General features: G+C 45.8%; 1 protein-coding gene across 5 annotated transcripts in view; it reads left to right on the top strand.

Moving 5' to 3' along the window:
* The window catches only part of WIPF1 (WAS/WASL interacting protein family member 1), a 54,646-nt gene extending 38,422 nt beyond the window's left edge, over window positions 1–16,224 (top strand). For all 5 annotated transcript variants that reach the window (XM_068685723.1, XM_068685724.1, XM_068685725.1 and 2 more), the window contains 7 exons: window positions 85–173; window positions 1,506–1,635; window positions 3,799–3,978; window positions 4,942–5,703; window positions 7,931–8,143; window positions 9,842–9,955; window positions 11,333–16,224. In XM_068685723.1, the coding sequence (XP_068541824.1) occupies window positions 123–173; window positions 1,506–1,635; window positions 3,799–3,978; window positions 4,942–5,703; window positions 7,931–8,143; window positions 9,842–9,955; window positions 11,333–11,388 (1,506 nt within the window). In that variant the 5' untranslated portion in view covers window positions 85–122 and the 3' untranslated portion in view covers window positions 11,389–16,224. The remainder of the gene's footprint in view (window positions 1–84; window positions 174–1,505; window positions 1,636–3,798; window positions 3,979–4,941; window positions 5,704–7,930; window positions 8,144–9,841; window positions 9,956–11,332) is intronic.
* The last annotated feature ends 839 nt before the right edge of the window (window positions 16,225–17,063 follow it).

Genomic DNA, 17,063 nt, shown 5'->3' with positions numbered 1-17,063 from the left:
AGGGTTGGTTTGGTAGAAAGCACTTCCAAAGGTGACAGATTTAATAATCTCTGGGTCTTTGCATTTCTGTATTTTGCTGTGCAGGTTTCTTAGCAAGATCAGCTGGAGCTCAGCCTTCCACCATGCCTGTGCCTCCTCCTCCCGCTCCCCCTCCGCCCCCGACACTGGCCTTGGTAAGTTTTACGGGAGGTGGATGTACAGCATGCACTGTCCTCTCTTGCTGCTTGTCATGTTGGAAGAGACATGCAGCAAGATGACAAGGGTGGGTATGATATCTGGGGAAAGTTTTCCTACATTTTGTTTACAGCTGATTGATCCTGCAAGAGGGACTGTTACTTCCGTTCCCTGTCAGTGCCCATGCGCACGTCACTAGCCACATTCACTCTCCATCTTCCTCTTCCTCCCACATTGGTGGTTTGATCTGGTGCAGGGATCCTGGGTGGAGAGGCACAGCTCGTCTAAGTCAGAGGAACTGAAGTCTTGCTCTCCCCTTGCTTTTTTCCAGCCATGTGCTCTCACCTTCTCCCTTGTTCCACTTTAATACTTACATGACCTAGTGGTGAACTGGTTCAGAGATCCTGAGCTGGCAAATTACAATCCCTAAAATCCTAATTTTTTTTAAGGATAGCTCTTAACCAGCATAGCTCCCTCAGCCAGCCTGTGGTATGAAGGTACAAGACCCACTGCTGGCACAACATGGTGGGTGAGACTACATTGGACCTGGCTTAAATCAGCCTAAACTGGAATGGAGCCTGCCCTGGGCTGTTTGTTCTGACAGGCAGACAAGAAAGAAAGGCTTCTGGAAATGCTATTGTAAAGTACTTAAGTGTTTTGATACAAAAGCCCTAGATGGTTACACAGATAAGCTGGGCTGTGCCCTGCTGCGGAAGAGTGTTTCCCTCACTGCCCACCATCAGCAGATACCGACTGTGCTTGGTCACACCATGGCAGCTCTCACCACCTGTCAGGACTTTTCCATGACACTGATCTGCTCAGTTAGAAAACTTTTCAGGAATCACTGTTTTGTAGAAGAAATCACATATACATGCATGTGTGTATAGCTAAAACTCCATCTTTCTTCTGAGTTATCCAGAATTTGTATAGCTTGAGTTTCACTACAACTTTCAAGAACGTCCATCTTTTGGTGCAATCGGATTGAACAGGGACAGACTACTCAGTCTACAAAATGGCAATTTTCTGTAGATGTGCTTTGTCTTTCAAAAATTAGATTCTTGAATTCAAAAAAATATAAAAAAAAAAAAAAAAAAAAGTGTTGTGTTTCCACTGAATTGCGTGTGTTAGAGTAGCAGCACTGTTTGGAGCCTCTAGTCAGTGAGAGGCCAGCTACTTATAACGTCATTCACAAAACCAGATAAGGCAGGTTACCCAGTCTTGTGCTGTTAAAGCAGAAACTGAGGTCTCAGGTAACTACTGTATTTGAGCAGAACTTTGTAGCTGGAACTTGAGGTTTATTTTACCTCCTCATTTTTCATTTTATTTTGCAGGCAAATACTGAAAAGCCAACCCTAAGCAGGTCAGAACAAGCAGGGCGAAATGCTCTACTATCTGATATTACCAAAGGAAAAAAGCTAAAGAAGACTGTTACTAATGACAGAAGTGCTCCAATTCTAGACAGTGAGTATGATCCTACATGTCTGAGTTTGTGTATGCTTTAATGGTTCTACGTATCTGAATGCAGAAAATTTTTTTAGCTGTCATCAGATTAACTGATGTGGGAGAAGCAAGTAAAACAGAATGCCCAGGATTGGCATAAATTCTGTTCTTCATGGGTTAAGCCACCTGAGAAATCAAGTTGTGCTAATGAAGTGTGAGTGTCAGTTTGTTTGCTTACTCTCATACAGCAATTTGTTTTCTCACAGTCACTTAAACCAGAACACCATGCCAACCCTGCTAGGAGACCCGCCAAGAAGCTGCAGCGGCTCAGGCAGGCAAACCCTCCTCAGGACTGAGGACGGCACAGAGAAAGTGCACAAAAGTAAAGGCAGCCTTGGCATGGCACCATTGGCCTGTTTAAGGGCCTGGTACTGGTCAAGCAAAGCCCCACCTGGGTGCCGCTGGGCTGGGGTGACTCAGGGCTGGTATCGTTGTGGCTGGGCCTGGTTGCTCAGCCTGGCACGGCGCGGCACCTCAGCAGGCCCTGGTGCAGGAGAGGCCTCCGTCCAGCTGAACTGCTGCTGGGCCTCACTGCACACCTTGGTGCATGCCGAGAGGAGTCTGGAAAAGGCCACGTAGCAAAAGTATCGGGAAGATGGAACGAAAACGGGAGATGGGCAAGGGACAGAGGCCTGCTGTGGTGGTAGCACAGCACTTATTGCCCAGGGAGAGGAGACGTTTCCACAGACTGATTAGCAAATGTGATACAACTCAGTCCAGGTCCAGCCATGCAATTATAGGCTAGACTGTGATGGGAAGATGATGAGGAAAGAAGGAAACACCAACAGGAATGTGACCAAATAAGAATTAAAAAAAAATAGGCACAGTTCAGCAGCCAGCCATGTACCTAGCTTTAAACTTCTGAATATCATTTTTACAATCAAATTTACATGTTCTAGCTACTCTAATGAGCTGGAGAAAAGCGGTTAAGGGGTTTAAAGGAGGGCTAAACAGTAAGATTAAAATTATGTGGCCTATTATCTTGTTTACATGAATTAACAAATCGTGATGAAAGACTAAAACATAGTAGCAGCATTTCTCCAGAGGTTCACACCCTATATGAGTCAGAACCAAACTGAGTTAACATGCTTAAGAAAAGAGAAGGATCATGTGAAACATTCCCCCATGAACGCATTCTTCCTCCTTTTTTTCTGGGTGGGATTATTAGGAGTGCTTTTCATCTACAGGTTTTAATTACTTTAAAGTCAGTGAAATTTTTACCCACCCAAAGTTGTGGAAATCGAGATGCCGAGAAATTAAGCAATTGATCCTCAGCCATGCAGCCTTGTCATCAGGGAGCTGATCTCCACAGATATCCCAACCTGTGGGCCTGATCATTTTGCACTGATGTTCCAAGTAGGGCTCTTCCCTGTGTTTGTAATTGTGGAAATGCTTTAACTTTACCTGTAGTGCTCCAGTGTTGCCACAGCAGAAATATTTATATTAGAGGAAAAACAGAAGAGGAAGGAGGGAACTGATTAAAGTAGTTCCATCCTACTGGGAAAATTGGCAGCTTATCACTGCATTTCTGGACCTGCAAGAAAGTAATTTCCCCATTAGGCTTTATTTAAATAAGTAGATGTGTTGCAATGAAATCAATAGTGACAGAAGTCTATGTATTCCCAGAATTGATCACCAGAAATGCCTCCAAGAGGAAGAATGCCTCTGCCTGCTCCCTCCTTTCTCATTTCCCATTTTCCTCATTTGCCATGCCTTTCAGTTTGCTTATGGAGAGATGGAGGTGAAGGATGAGAGCAAAGGTATGAAGAAATGGAAAGCAGCTACGTCAATGTTAAGAAAGAGAACATGATATTCTCAAAGGCCCTATCCATTTTCAGTTCTAAATTCTCCAGAGTGACTGTTTCTCTGCTTTCCAGTCCAGAATAGACTAAAGGAAAGTGGTGGCTTAATAAAACTCAGTAGCTATGTTTATTGCGCCACCTCTTCCATGGTGCAATAGTGGTGGTAGTGGCAGCTGTGATGATCCAACCTGTACAAAGGCTTGCTTGTGTATTTTGAAAGCTTGTCCTTTTTTCCCCAGTTACAAGTGTTGCTCTATTCAGAGTACTTTGCAGGATCAGCCTTGCTTCCCTGCATAACACGGGGACTTTTTTTTTCCAACAGAACCCAAAGGACCTGGTGGAGGTGGTGGTGGCTTTGGTGGAGGCGGCGCTGGCGGCGGTGGGGGTTTTGGTGGTGGCGGCGGCGGTGGTGGCAGCTTTGGTGGTGCTGGACCACCTGGCCTTGGAGGCCTTTTCCAAGCGGGAATGCCAAAGCTCAGATCTGCTGCGAGTCGAGATGCTGGTAAGAAAGACCTTGCGGTTTCAGCACAAACAAGTATATGGCAGATTACTTATTAAAACCTTCATACGATAGCAATAAATTACCTGCTGGGATTAAGTATGTCTTCAGAAATGTTAGGCTCTTAGGAAATGAAATTTTGACCTTGAATCTTGTTTTATTCTTAATGGTAGATTTTATGAAGAAGTGAGATTTCTCTTCCACCCCTCCTCCTACTTATTGATGAAAACTAAAGGTCTTGGCAATGTCAAGTGGCTGCCTGCAAAGCAGTCAGTCAGACTACGTTCTGCCTTGGCTGGGGGTGTGCAGGACTAGAGGGGACCACAAGAGCATTCCTGATTAATTCTGCCTTGTGCACCAGCAAAAAGGGTCTGATTTCCATTTGGAAAGTACATCTGTGCCAGCTCCTCACAAGCATGATTTACCACTCTGGGAGTGCACGAGGCACCCCGCATGGCTGGTGCGCACGCTGCAGTTGGAGGCTTGGCTAGGGCATGTGCTGTATTCTTCGAGCTGGCAAAACAGCTGCCCAAAGCCTGTGCCCTTTGAGGTGACGGAGACCTGGGAGCAGTGAGTTTCCTAGAGCTAAGGATGCAGCACTTCACAGCTGTTGAAGGAGCACTGGGAGACGGGCCGTAGAGTGTTACGAGTCTTGCATGTTTTATAGACCAACATAATTTTTCAGCACATTTGTACAAAAGAGGCTCTCGGAGCTGGTATTCTCTATTGTGTCACAGCCTATTTTGGGAGCTTGTATTAATGTAAAAGTTCCTGGCACAACCAAAGAGCGTTTCTTCAAGCGCAAGCCCGGCCACCTTCTCCCCGCCATACACAACCGCGTCCTTAGCTAACCCCCCCCGGGAAGGGCCGAGAGGTGCCTGTGGCTGGACGGTACCTGTCAAACACCCCTTAAACCACCCGCTCCGCGGCTGCTGATGTCCTGTCTCTCTCTGTCTCCCCGTGCAGACCCCGGGGCCGCCCGCCCGCCCGCGCTGCCGCCCGGCGCCCGCTCTGCCTCCGCCAAGCCCTTCCCGGGGCCGGCCGGCCCGCCGCGCTTCCCGGGGCCGCCGTCGGGGCAGCGGAGCCCGGCCGCCGACCCTCCGAGGAGCCGCCTGCCGCCGCCCCGGCCCGACGCCGGCTCCAAGCCCGACACCGCGCCGCCGCCGGTGCCCAGCACGCCGCGGCCCGGCTCCTCCGGCCCGCACAGCCGCGGCTCGCCGCCGGTGCCGGCCGTCAGCCGCCAGCCCAGCCTCGGGCCCTGCCCGCCGCCCTTCCCGGGCAGCCGCGGCGCGGGGCCCGCCGGCTCCCTGCGGCAGCCCGGCCCGGCGCCCCCCTTCTCGGGCCGGCCGCCGCTGCCGCCCACGCCCGGCCGGCCTGCGGAGGACAAGCCGCCGCCGCCCCCGCCGCCCCCCGCCGGCCACCGGCCGCCCGCCGCCCGGGAGCCCGCCCTGCCGCCGCCGCCGCCGCAGAACAGCAAGCCGCCCGTGCCCGCCTCGCCGCGGCCGCCCCTCGGCGCCCCCGCGCCCCCGCCGCCCCCCAGCAGGCCGGGGCCGCCCCCCGTGCCGCCCGGCCCCGCCGCCGGCGACGAAATGCCCCGGCTGCCCCAGAGGAACCTGTCCCTGGTGTCCCCCGCCGCACCCGGCACCGCGGGTGGCCGCTCTGGACCCCTGCCACCGCCGCCCAGCGAGAGGCCGCCGCCGCCTGTCAGGGACCCCCCGAGCCGGACAGGTAGGTGGCGGGGTGCTCTGCCTGGCACCCGTGGGTGGCAGCGCCCTGCGCAGCGGGAGGTGACCCCAAACTTTGGCCGTCGTGGCCTGGCTTGGCCTCACAGCCGGCAGTGTCAGCGCTCGCATCAAATACACCGTGAGCCAGCATCCAGAGCCCCAGCCCATGTGGGTTTCAGGCCGTGCGAGGCGAGGAAGCGCCGTTCCAGCCAGCTCTGACTCGCAGGTGTCAGAAACGATGCTCACAGGGGACTCTCTAATGGAAACTGAGGGTTTGTGGGTGTCGTGGTGGCTCAAGGGAAGCCGTTGTGCCCCACCTGCCAACTCACCTGCACTTGGGCAGATCCTGGCAGTTTCTGTTACAATTTCTGTGATAAGGAAGGCGTTGCAAGCAGGGGGCTGCCCATTACATACCATAACACAGGGCACCTGTATGACCCAGCCTCTGTTCGGTGACAGCATTCACCCTACTGAGTCAACCTGTGTAAGGCAATGGTGGTGCTGTCACGAGATGAGGTTTGCAGAGCCTGACCTTCTACGTGTTGGGAGACACGCACACTTACAGGAAAATACAAATTATTTTATTAAAAGACCGATCTGACAGGTGTTAAGTGGGAGTTGCTACAGCATGACTAACTGACATTACTTGCTGTACGCAGATTTCAAACGAGACTGAAAATAAGAGTTGTCTCCGTCGAGTTATTTCATCACTTATTTTGTCCTCTGATAATTATCATTCGTAACTTTCAAGAACCGTGTATCGTGACCCTTAGTACTCGATGGCTTTCTGTTTGGAGATGAGTGAATCGAGGCACAGAGAGCCAGGCCCTGTAGCATCAGGAAGGGAGAAGCTTTGCATGGAAGGCAGCCCAGGGAAGCTCCATGGAGTTGCCTTCCATTCCGTCCTCTGGATTAAGAGGAGCAGCGCGTCAGCCCATTGAGCCAAAGGGGGGCACCATGCCAGCACAGCCTGCCGGGCCCCAGACAAATAGGAGGAACTTTGTCACCTTTGGCTGGGGAGCGCGGATCAAAGCTGCAGGGGGCAGCTGTGATTATTCAGATGGTTCAGGAGCTTTTCTTGGGATGGCCTCTGCTTCCACAGGAGGTTCCTGTTTGGCTCTTTCCTAATGCAGAGGATTTTGGTAAATCTGCGCTACTTTTCTGCTGATTTCATAATTAGAAGGAAGCTGTAGCTGTAACTCGAAATGTAAATACTATTTTGCAACGGTTTGAGGTATATCATGGGGTTTAGGTACATTTAGAGAGAGAGCAAGCAAAACTGTTCTGGAAGTTTTTCAAAATGCACATCTGTAACTAGATTTCATCAGAACAAGGAAGCATTTCATTAAATGAACATAATCGCCAATTGCCCAACTGCACTGATCAGAGAGGCAGCGAGACCTTTGGACGTGCACAGCCCTCCACACCCTACGCTTAGTCTCCTCCTGCCCTAGGCAGGGATTCCTCTCTGTCTGGCAGCAGCACCTCTCCTGCACTCATTTACTGGTGCCTCTGGGAGAAGCACCTTTCCCCTGCCTATGTGGGCTCTGCCTTGATGTCGCCATGCCAGCCGCCCCGGTGCACAGACACTGGAAATGCAAGTCTACGTGTGAGGTCTGTTTCCAGCCTAGCGGGAGGTGGATGTGCTCCAGCTACAGGAATAAGCTGGCACGCAGCACAAGCATCTGTAAAGGAGAGCACTGATGCCACCACACTGCCTAACACTGCCGCCTCGAGGCTGAATCCCCTGTATGCCACCGAGAGCACTGCTTGTGACACCCCCAGGGGACCACCCCCATGGGGAAGGAGCCTCTGTTCCATGCTGCCTTGCCTCGTGAGGGCATGTGGAGAGGCAATGCAGTGTGGTCTGGGCTCCTGCAATACCCTGGGCTCCAGCTGTAACTGCTGGCCATCGTGGCCACTGTCATTCAGAGGGGTTCGAAAGGAGTAGCCCCTCTACGGAGGTTACTGTACCTGAGAGAAAGGGGAGTATGGGCACTGAGGTGTGCTTGTTAGATATACCGTGCTCCTCTACAAGCCAGTGTCAGCTCCCCAGAGAGACCTGCAGAGCTGGGAGGTGGGTCTGGGGGACACTCACTCTGGGGGCCCTACCAGCCTGCCCTCTCCTGTCTGTTAGCAAGAGGCCCTGGGTCGTGGGCAGCAGGTTACCACTGACAGAACAATTCTCCGTGTAAACATTGTTTGTGTGCTTGCCTCTCTGCTCTCCCCAGGCCCCCTCCCTCCACCTCCTCCCATCAGCAGGAATGGAAGCACCTCAAGGGCTTTGCCCGCTGCTCCCCAGCTGCCTTCCCGGGCCGGGCTGGAGAACCAGAGAGGTGGAACCCGACCGCCACTTCCCCCTGACCGGCCGGGATCGGGAGCGCCGCCGCCACCACCACCGCCTTCATCAGCACTCCGAAATGGCTTCCAGGATCCGGGCGATGGTAAGCCGTGTTACTTGCTTTTGGTAGAATTATGTATAGCAGCTTTTGGCCTTAACAGAAAAAAATATTTGTAGGAGAGGCTTTGTTTCTACAGCAAGCTTTGAATTTCTGGTCTGCAGAGGTATCATGTGGGTCTTGATTAGTCCCGCTAAGTATGAATGGAATAAATATTCTATGCATAAGACAGAACTGCAAACTTGTCAATATAAGTTCAAAAGTAACCCTTTGAAAAATAGCCTGGAAAAAAAAAAAAAAAAACATTCACCATGCTCAGCTTTCCTACAATACATAAAGAAGGCCAAAGGGGATTGTTCTGACTGTAACATGAATTCACGCCATAGCTACACTGAGACTCTTTGTAAGGCAGAACAAGTTAGATGATGACTCAAAAACTGAAAGCTGAAAAACAGAATGGAAGAGATTGTCAGAACACTGCTGAAAATGTCAAGTTTCTCTCTTCTTGCTGGTGTTTGTTGAAAAGGTGAGGTCCAAGACAGATGGGTTTTAAAGATTCATCCTGTTTTTCTTTTTAATTGTTTTCTGTTCGCAAAGGACAGATACATCCTTCAGCTAATTATGGAAGGCCAGAATTTGTATTTCTGACATTTATGAAGTTAGAAAAAGCAAGCAGAAAATAAAACTGTAACCCACACTATTGAACCATCTTTGCACATCAGATAAGGCAGGTGGGTCTCAAACACATTTTTTCCTGCCTAAGTCATTTGTAGGATTCAGAACCTGCAGCTCCTTTACACACTGGTTTCTAATTGCAACCATTGGGAGTAAACATAGGAAAAACTGGATCCCAGCAAATAACCACATGTTCGACCGCTGGGAAAAAACTTACTCAGCTCTTCATTACATTATGCAATAAAATTAAATAATATCGCAAGAAAGTTGTAGTTGCGAAGTCTTGAAGCAACCAAGTGAAGAAATGACAAAGTTTAAGATGGCCCACACTTGGGCATCCAAATTCAAGTGCAGAATAGAGCTATGTAAAAATACTTTTCCTGTCATTTCAATGAAGAAACTTAGCAGCTTTATATATTCTTTACAGTCCTATACAGTCAATAAGTATGTCAATAGCATCCCAGTAGTTTCAAGAGATACTGATGTATTTCGCCATTTTTGACACTACTTTTCTGTCATTATACGTTCTATTATAGCGGCTCCAAAATTTTATTTTTCATGTACAAAAATTAAGAAACAAAAAAACAACAAAAAATAAGAAACAAAAAAACATTCCTTGCAAGTTAGAATGCTTTTATTTATGCTTTTGACCTATGTTTATCAACAAAGTCTGAATATCAGAAAATTCTTCACCCAGAAACAAAACATTGTTCTGGAGTAGGAGGTGTTGTGCATTTCCTATAACATACACACACATATATATACACACATATGTGTTTAAAAAAAAAACAAAAACAAAAGCCAGTAGAACTATGGCCATTTTCCTGATCTGTGATTTTGCATTAAATTGTCTAAGTGATCTGTTAAAGTTAATTAAGAATTTTAATTCTTAAACTAATCTAAAGCATCATCTTCCCTGACTTTCCAGTAGGATGCCGGTTCAATATTCAGCTATCTAAGCATTTTGCAGTATAAAACATCTATTAAACATTATATTAATATCAGTTAAATTTTCTGAAGCTGTATCAAAACACTAACCAGTAAAATGCATGTTTGTTTGTTTTTCAGATGAGTGGGAAAGCAGATTTTCTTTTCATCCTATATCCGATTTACCACCTCCAGAGCCATATGTACCCGTGAACAGAAGTTATCCCAGTAAATTAGCAAGAAACGAAAGCAGAGGTAAGTTTGTGCCACCTCTGGTATTAGAATTTCAGTGTATTCTCCTAATAAGTGTGGATGGGGAAGAGATTGGATGCTAAGATTTGAAAACTCCTCCAACAGCCTTTTCACCCTTCCTCACCGCACAGAAAAAGCTTAGAGGTTCACAGGTGTAAGCCCTCTTAGGCTTGTATTTTGGGATAGGTTGGGTGAGGAATTGTTAGGTTTCTGAGTTGTAATGTGTATTATAGGAGACCACTTCTGCTATTATATTGAGCTCCCTTTTGCTACAGGCAGACAGAACTGCAAAATCTCAGTGCCTTATCAGTGACTTTCTACTGTTTTTGTCCCTGTTATTCCTCTTGGAATGCTGTTCTAGGACTTTTCTCATTCCCCATCTAAATCCACCTATGACTTGGTTTTTTTGTGTGTGTGCAAACATCATCCTTGAGTTCAGTTATCCTCCCTACTTGACATGTTAAGCCCCTACTATTTTTTAAGACAACAGTCTTACTCTCCTCTTGGCTTCTGGCTTGCCGAGTTGATTAAATCAGGATGTACTACACTCTTCTTCCAAGCGAAGTTCTCCATGTCTTTGGTCATCGGTGTTGTTTCTGTATACATTTCAGTTTGCTTTTGTCTTTTCCAAGCAGTGTTACGTGCTGTTCCAGTTGAAGTCTTGGCCAGGTCTTCTATAGCAGCATAAATGTTTCCATTAGTTATCACCATTAGTGGTATTTCGCCAGGTACACCCAAGGATCAATTTACTTCTTTCACAACTGGTCACATCAGTGGCTCATAGTCATCCTGTAATCATCTGTACACTCAGATGTTTCTGTCTCTCCTGTTTCCAAATGTTGAGGTTTTGGTTTGGAGCAGAAATTCCTGTTGGTCTCTGACCCTTCACTTTGTGCACTTAGCTTTCTGCCCATTCTTATTACTCCACAGGGAGAGGCAAAGAAATGTAAGCACACTTTTATATTTACTTTCAGAAGTTTGGAATGAAAATCTTAATATTGGGAAACATGAAGAGCTTTGAAATGCTACTGAGTTTAGCGCTTGCCACTTTCATTGAAATTGGCATGTGTTGCAAGTAGCACTGATACTGTATGTGTTCACATAAAACAATAAGGCTAGTAAGAGTGATTGATCTGTTTTGAGAAGAGGCCTAGGAACTGAAATATGTGTCCTTTTCAGATGTTTAAGGAGATACTTTATTTTGCACTGTTCAAGGTTCTTATGTTGTTTAGTAAACTAACTGAGAACTCTGCAAAGGTGTTTTCTAAAATGGTTAGACAAAGAAATGAGTAGATCTTCACCTGAATTAATGGCTTGGATGTGAACTCCCAATATTAAAAGAAGCCAGGAGTAACACAAAAATCTTTCTTTCTCTTTTAGGTGGCTCTGGCCGAAAAGAAAGAGGTGCTCCCCCACTTCCACCTATACCAAGGTGAAGTGGGTTCTGGCTCATCTTTGGGCAACATCTGTTTTACGAGGTTTCCTTCAAGTCAGCTTTCCTGTCCACATCATTGGAAAGTTGTCTGTTTTGCTTTATTTTCACTTTTGGCTTGTCAGCTGGAATAAACTTCAGTGTCTATTACAGTTGTAATAGACACAGCTTATGAACTATAGTTGCTCAGAGCTATGAATTTTGTTTGCTTATGCTGCAGGCTGTCAAGAAAGGCATTTTGTGGACCACGCGCAACATTCGTGCATCATGCTTACCGCGTCCAGCCCTGTCCCCTTGAGAGTTCCACAGAAGGTCTGGCTTTGAATTTAACAAGAGCTGGAACAAAGCTGTTTCATTCATCTGGGGGACAGTGGCTGTATTATTTGAATCATCAAGTACAATCTGTTTGCTGTTTAAAAAACAATTGCCAGGGAATACCATGTAGCTGAGAGTTCCCTGGATCCTGCTTTGCGTGCCTGACCTGGCCCAACTGCTTCTGCAAGCCATATTCCTACTACGTGGGGACCGAGAGCTCATCCTAAGTCTTTTTCGCCTCAGCTTAGCCAAGCAAATCATGTTTTATACAATAGATGGCACATCCTGCCCCAGGGATGGACTGTGTTTGGCCATATTTTTATCTGCAGAGAATCTTCCAAAGAAAAGCACAAATGAAGAATTCATCAGCATGAAAATATCTTCTTTACAACTTTTTCCTCCTTTTGTAATAGCGTTATGTTTTTAGTCACTTAATTCTTTCCTGCTTTGATGTGGACCAACCCACAATCATCCGTGTCCTGGATTATTGTAATATCCTCTACCTGAGACTACCCGCAAAGAGTCCTCAGGAATTAGCCTTAGTGCAAATGCAACAATTATTGTAGTTGTTTCTTCTCTCTGTACAGCATCGCTAACACCAGTGCTGCACAGACTGCTTTCCAGTTGTTTCTTTGGTACAATTAAATGATGGGTTTTTGACTTTAAAAGCTTCCTGGGGCTTAGGTCACAAGTCTCAGAGAAATTGTATTTGACTTGCATTACAGCAGAGCAGCTGAGGTCAAAAATGTGCGTAAGTGAAAGCCCTGTGATGTAGCGAAGGAGGTCTGGGGTTTGTGCACGCAAGTGGGAGCATGAGCTCCAAAATTTGCTGTCTGCACTGGTTCAAGAGGAATGGGAAGGTTTGGCCTTCTGAGTTTACCATGAAGCCTGTCCTTTCAACCTTTGCTGAAACAAGTCTCAGCAGAGAGCTGCAAGGCTTACGCTAATAGAAGAAAGTGTAAAGTATTCTAATGTTGTGACAATTGGTTAAGATGTTTAATGGCTTTTGAATTCTGTGTTTGGGAAAAGAGTTCATTGAGTGAGCGTGTTTTATAAATGGATCTAAATGCATGTAAAATGCCTTTGGAAATTAGAGGAAGATTATAATTCTGAATTTGTCAAATAATATCTCTTTTTTAATTGGACTTCTGAAGGTTAGCCCTGAAAAACTCCTCTGTCTCCTCCTAAGTTTTTTTCCAGCATACTCCTTGGGACCCCTACCAAGCCTGGATCAGCAGCCATGTTTCACAGGGTATTGCTAAAAAAAAAAAAAAAAAAGGAAAGAAAAACTAGTCATGTGGGTTAAGAAAGTGTTTCTCTAGTGTGGGAGAAATGATCCGAAGTATACACTGATGCTAGAATGAGGTCAGTCCTAGAAAATCCAGGGAATGTAGCTGAAGAGAGTTTGAACCCCACTGAAGTGTTTGCATGTGGGGCTTTTTGCCCTGTCAGTGGGCACAGGGCGGGGAGACCCTCCCTGCGCCACCACCTGGACAGTCACCATGAAGAGCATGAGGCAGAGCTGGATTTGGCCAGATCAACATTAATTTGGCCTTTTTGGTATTTGTTTACAAAATCTTGTTAGCTGTGATAGCATTTGATTACAAACCAGTTTTTTACATTTTTGTATCTAATGACATATTTTAAGTTACTATTTATGGTCTTGAACCTGCAATTCAATGCGCAGGCGCAGGGATGTATCTACATCTAATTGCAGGGTCGTGGCTGTAAGAGTTTCTTAAACGGATCTTAATGGGACCTCCATGTGACAGGTGCACCTTGGGATCAAGGCTAGCTCAGTACTGAATTTGTATGTATTTTATAGGTGTCACTTAAACGTATGCACTATGCAAAGTGCCTGTCTCTTTGGCATACTATTGTGTGAATAGAAGTCCAAGTAAAATTTTTAGAATAATAACTTAAAGAATAAATTATTGTATTCATGTTATTAAACTGAAGCACTTATAACTATGAGGAGCAACATTCTGAGTTTAAGAATACAATATTTTCAATACATTGACCTGCCAAATCCTTATTAATATCCAAACAGCTATGCAGCCAAAAAAAAAATAAATCCAAAAGCTCTACCATTTTTTGTAACTTACCTGCTTCCAGCATGACTATTTTACTTCAAGTCAAAGAAAATGCTGCAATTGTTCTGCCAGCCCTCTGCATCATTCAGAATATCCTGTATTTGATCTTCTGGCACGATTTGCTGACCAGAAGTTCTGGACCATTACCAAAGACCTGGCAAATCAGCTTCAATCTCACTTTAAAATATGTTATGTAAAAGCCCTCAGTCAACAAGCCAAGAAACCTGAGCTGATTTTTTTTTAGCACTTCATTGCTCTATAGAAACCTCTTCAGAATGGCTGTTTGTCTTGTAGGTAAAATGCCTTAAAAATGCAGAAAGAGGTATTTTTTCACCGAACAACAACATGACTATTTATATCTTTTGCTGTAAAATTCCCTAGATATATTCCAGAACAATGCAGCATTTTACCTGCAATGTATTGCTTCACATATCAGTAGCTACTTACCATATGATCAGTATTAAAGTATTTATTTCACTATGAAGTCTTAAAAAGAGAAGAATACAAAACAGGTTGATCCAGTGGTGCCTTATGACTTTTAGTCAACTTTTCTGTCTCACTAGAAAAATTACTAGGCATTGTTGTTCTTCCACGTCCTGATGTAAATAGTGCTGATAGTAGCATTACACAGAGTTTGAGCCAAGTCCTGCTGTTGTAATGCGCTCAGTCTGCTAACTCCTGATTGAGCTAAATGTGGGGAGAGACTATTAGATCAGTGCTTAGGTGAGATGTAAGTGGGTACTGGTTATACAATACACAATCCATTGTTGGTATTGCTCTGGAAACCTACCCCTCTCCCAAAACCAGTGTCTCACACCGCTGTCTGTACAGCCCAGCTGCCTTCAGCATGGTCGCAGAGGTTGTTAAAGGACTGAATTTGATTCACTGCTTGCATATGAGATTTACTGGTTTTGTTTTAATGGCATTGTCTTGTGAACATTCGCACCTGAAAACTATCTTTTTGTGTCATCATTAAGACTTGCATTGCATGACAATGGCCACAGATGTTCATTTTTGTTTGACTCAATGAAGTAAATAAAAAGGGAATAACTTTTGTACCATGTGACAGTAATTTCTGCTCAATATTTTTGTAAGAAAAGCACATGTTATGTCTGTTATGACTTCCTGCACCAGCCACTGGGAGAAGAGGTCACAGTGATTCATGTTCAGAGTTTGTTAAAGGAAACTCAACTTGTGATTCAGGAAGCATGTATTTCTGTAAGCGAACTACTTCTTAAATAAGGGTGCAAGGTTCTTGTTTAGAAGCTAGCATTTCCCAACACTAAAAGGATTGTAAGAATTAATTTTTTCTGCAAGACTGAACTACTAGAGAAGTTCCTTAAATTGTCGCTGAAGGAGCTGGACAGCAAGCAGTGTGTCCTTGCAGCAGCGACTGTTTACATGGCACTTGTAGAAGCAGGTCTCTGTTGGAGCTGGGGGGGGAGGGAATTAAACTGCTATTACATTTCACATATGTTGCAAGACAACATTTTTCTGTGCAGAAGTTTGCAAATAGGAAGGGTATTCCAAAGAGTGGAGTTGGATGATCAAACCAGGATTGTTTCAAACATCAAATGTCAAGAGACCTAGAGAGGGGAGAGGGCCCCACACCTGCAGAGCTCTGGGAAAGAGAGTGTTCAGAGAATAAAAAACAACTGGCTGAAGGTGTGGGTCCATATGGGAGAACAAATCAGGATACAAACTGTATGGAATAGCACATGGCAGTATTGCCAATGCTGTTGTCTTGCAGTCCGGTGCAAACAACTTGTTGTGGCGGTACATTGACTGCATATAGTATATATGGTATCAACTCTCATCTCTCAAGTTGTGTTCACCAGAAAATGAGGAGAATCTCTTGCCTAAGATACTCAGTAACACGTTAAGTGTAGCTAATTCATGGGAAGTTTCTTCATGTCCACTAGAGAAAGTGGGGATTGTTTAGCTGGTGAGGTGAAACAGCCTGGGCTGTTCGGTTAAAATGTAAACCTGAGGCGCTGACAGCTCGGGGAGCATCCAAGGTACCCAGCAGAAGCAGGACACCCATATATGTCCTTAGTGAGCGTGCAGCAGGTAGGTAGGCTAAAAGAAAAAAAAGGAAACTGCATGTCTTGAACAAGGGAGTAGCATGACAGCATGTTGCCGTTCTGAAGTACGGTCTGTGACAAATGCTCTTTAGCATCAGTCATACATGAAGAGGAAGGCACCCTAAATTTGGACCTCCAAAGCCACACAAGACTATGAAAGAGAAACATAACTTCAAACACAGGCTGAGCAGAAAGTACTGTTTTTTATCAGATGCTTAAAGTTTGAGCTTTTTATAAAATATTAATCAAATTCTGTGAATATTTTTCTGCTTAACATTTATTTTGTATGTGATTTTTTTTTCTCCGTATTTTTCTGTCCTATGCCAAATAAATTTTACTTTTATTTAATTGCTGGTGCAGACTCTTACATTGAGAACAACCACGGCTGCTTCCTTGGCAGAAACGCACCTCAGCTCCAGCAGGAGTGCGACAGCGATCCTGGAGGAGCTGGGGCCAGGTTCGCCTCCCTGCTGCCCACCGGTGCTTAGCCCCACAGCAGAAGCCTGCAGAGAACTTTGGGCTACCATACGGTGAAGATTAGACACCTGCAGATAAGTCACAACTGTAGTTTGGTGTAAAGAATAGTAGGAAAAAACATGGTCAGGGACACTGTGCTTGTAGGCAGCTATTGCTTCTGTCGTCATCTGGTGAGTGGAACCCATAGGGCTGGGGCTGGGCAAGGCGAGGCAGACACTTGCCGTGGGGAGGTGGCATGGAAAATGCAGCACTCAGTTAACCACAGAGTTTTGTTCCTCTTGTCTCCATTCGCTAGGCAAGAAGATTACAGAAGATGTTATTTTTAAGTAATTCAAACCTTTATTTTGATTTTAGAGACCTGTTCTTGATGTTAAAACTTTTCAGGTGATTTGGACCAGGTTCAACACAGGAAGACCCTTTGATAAAAGTCCAAAGAAGGCTCAAGTTCAGGGTGCACTTCCAGTGTCTCCTCCAAAACTAGGAAGGTCATTTAAAACCCCGATATAAAAAGCTCTGCATGGTAACTCACCTACCTTGCAAAAACTTCAGCAGCAGGTTTATTCTTACAGAAATAGAGGATCCTTTGAGGACCATGGGGACTGCTTGTTGGCACTTACATTTTACAGACTGCCTGGGACAGAGGGCCCCAGAAACCCCTAGCTCACACATAGTGTGGTGATTGGCACCTGGTCCTGATGCCTGGGCTATGT

Source organism: Anas acuta, chromosome 6 (genome assembly GCF_963932015.1).
Source record: "Anas acuta chromosome 6, bAnaAcu1.1, whole genome shotgun sequence".
Taxonomy (NCBI): Eukaryota; Metazoa; Chordata; class Aves; order Anseriformes; family Anatidae; genus Anas; species Anas acuta.
This window is presented reverse-complemented; position numbering and strand designations above follow the sequence as displayed.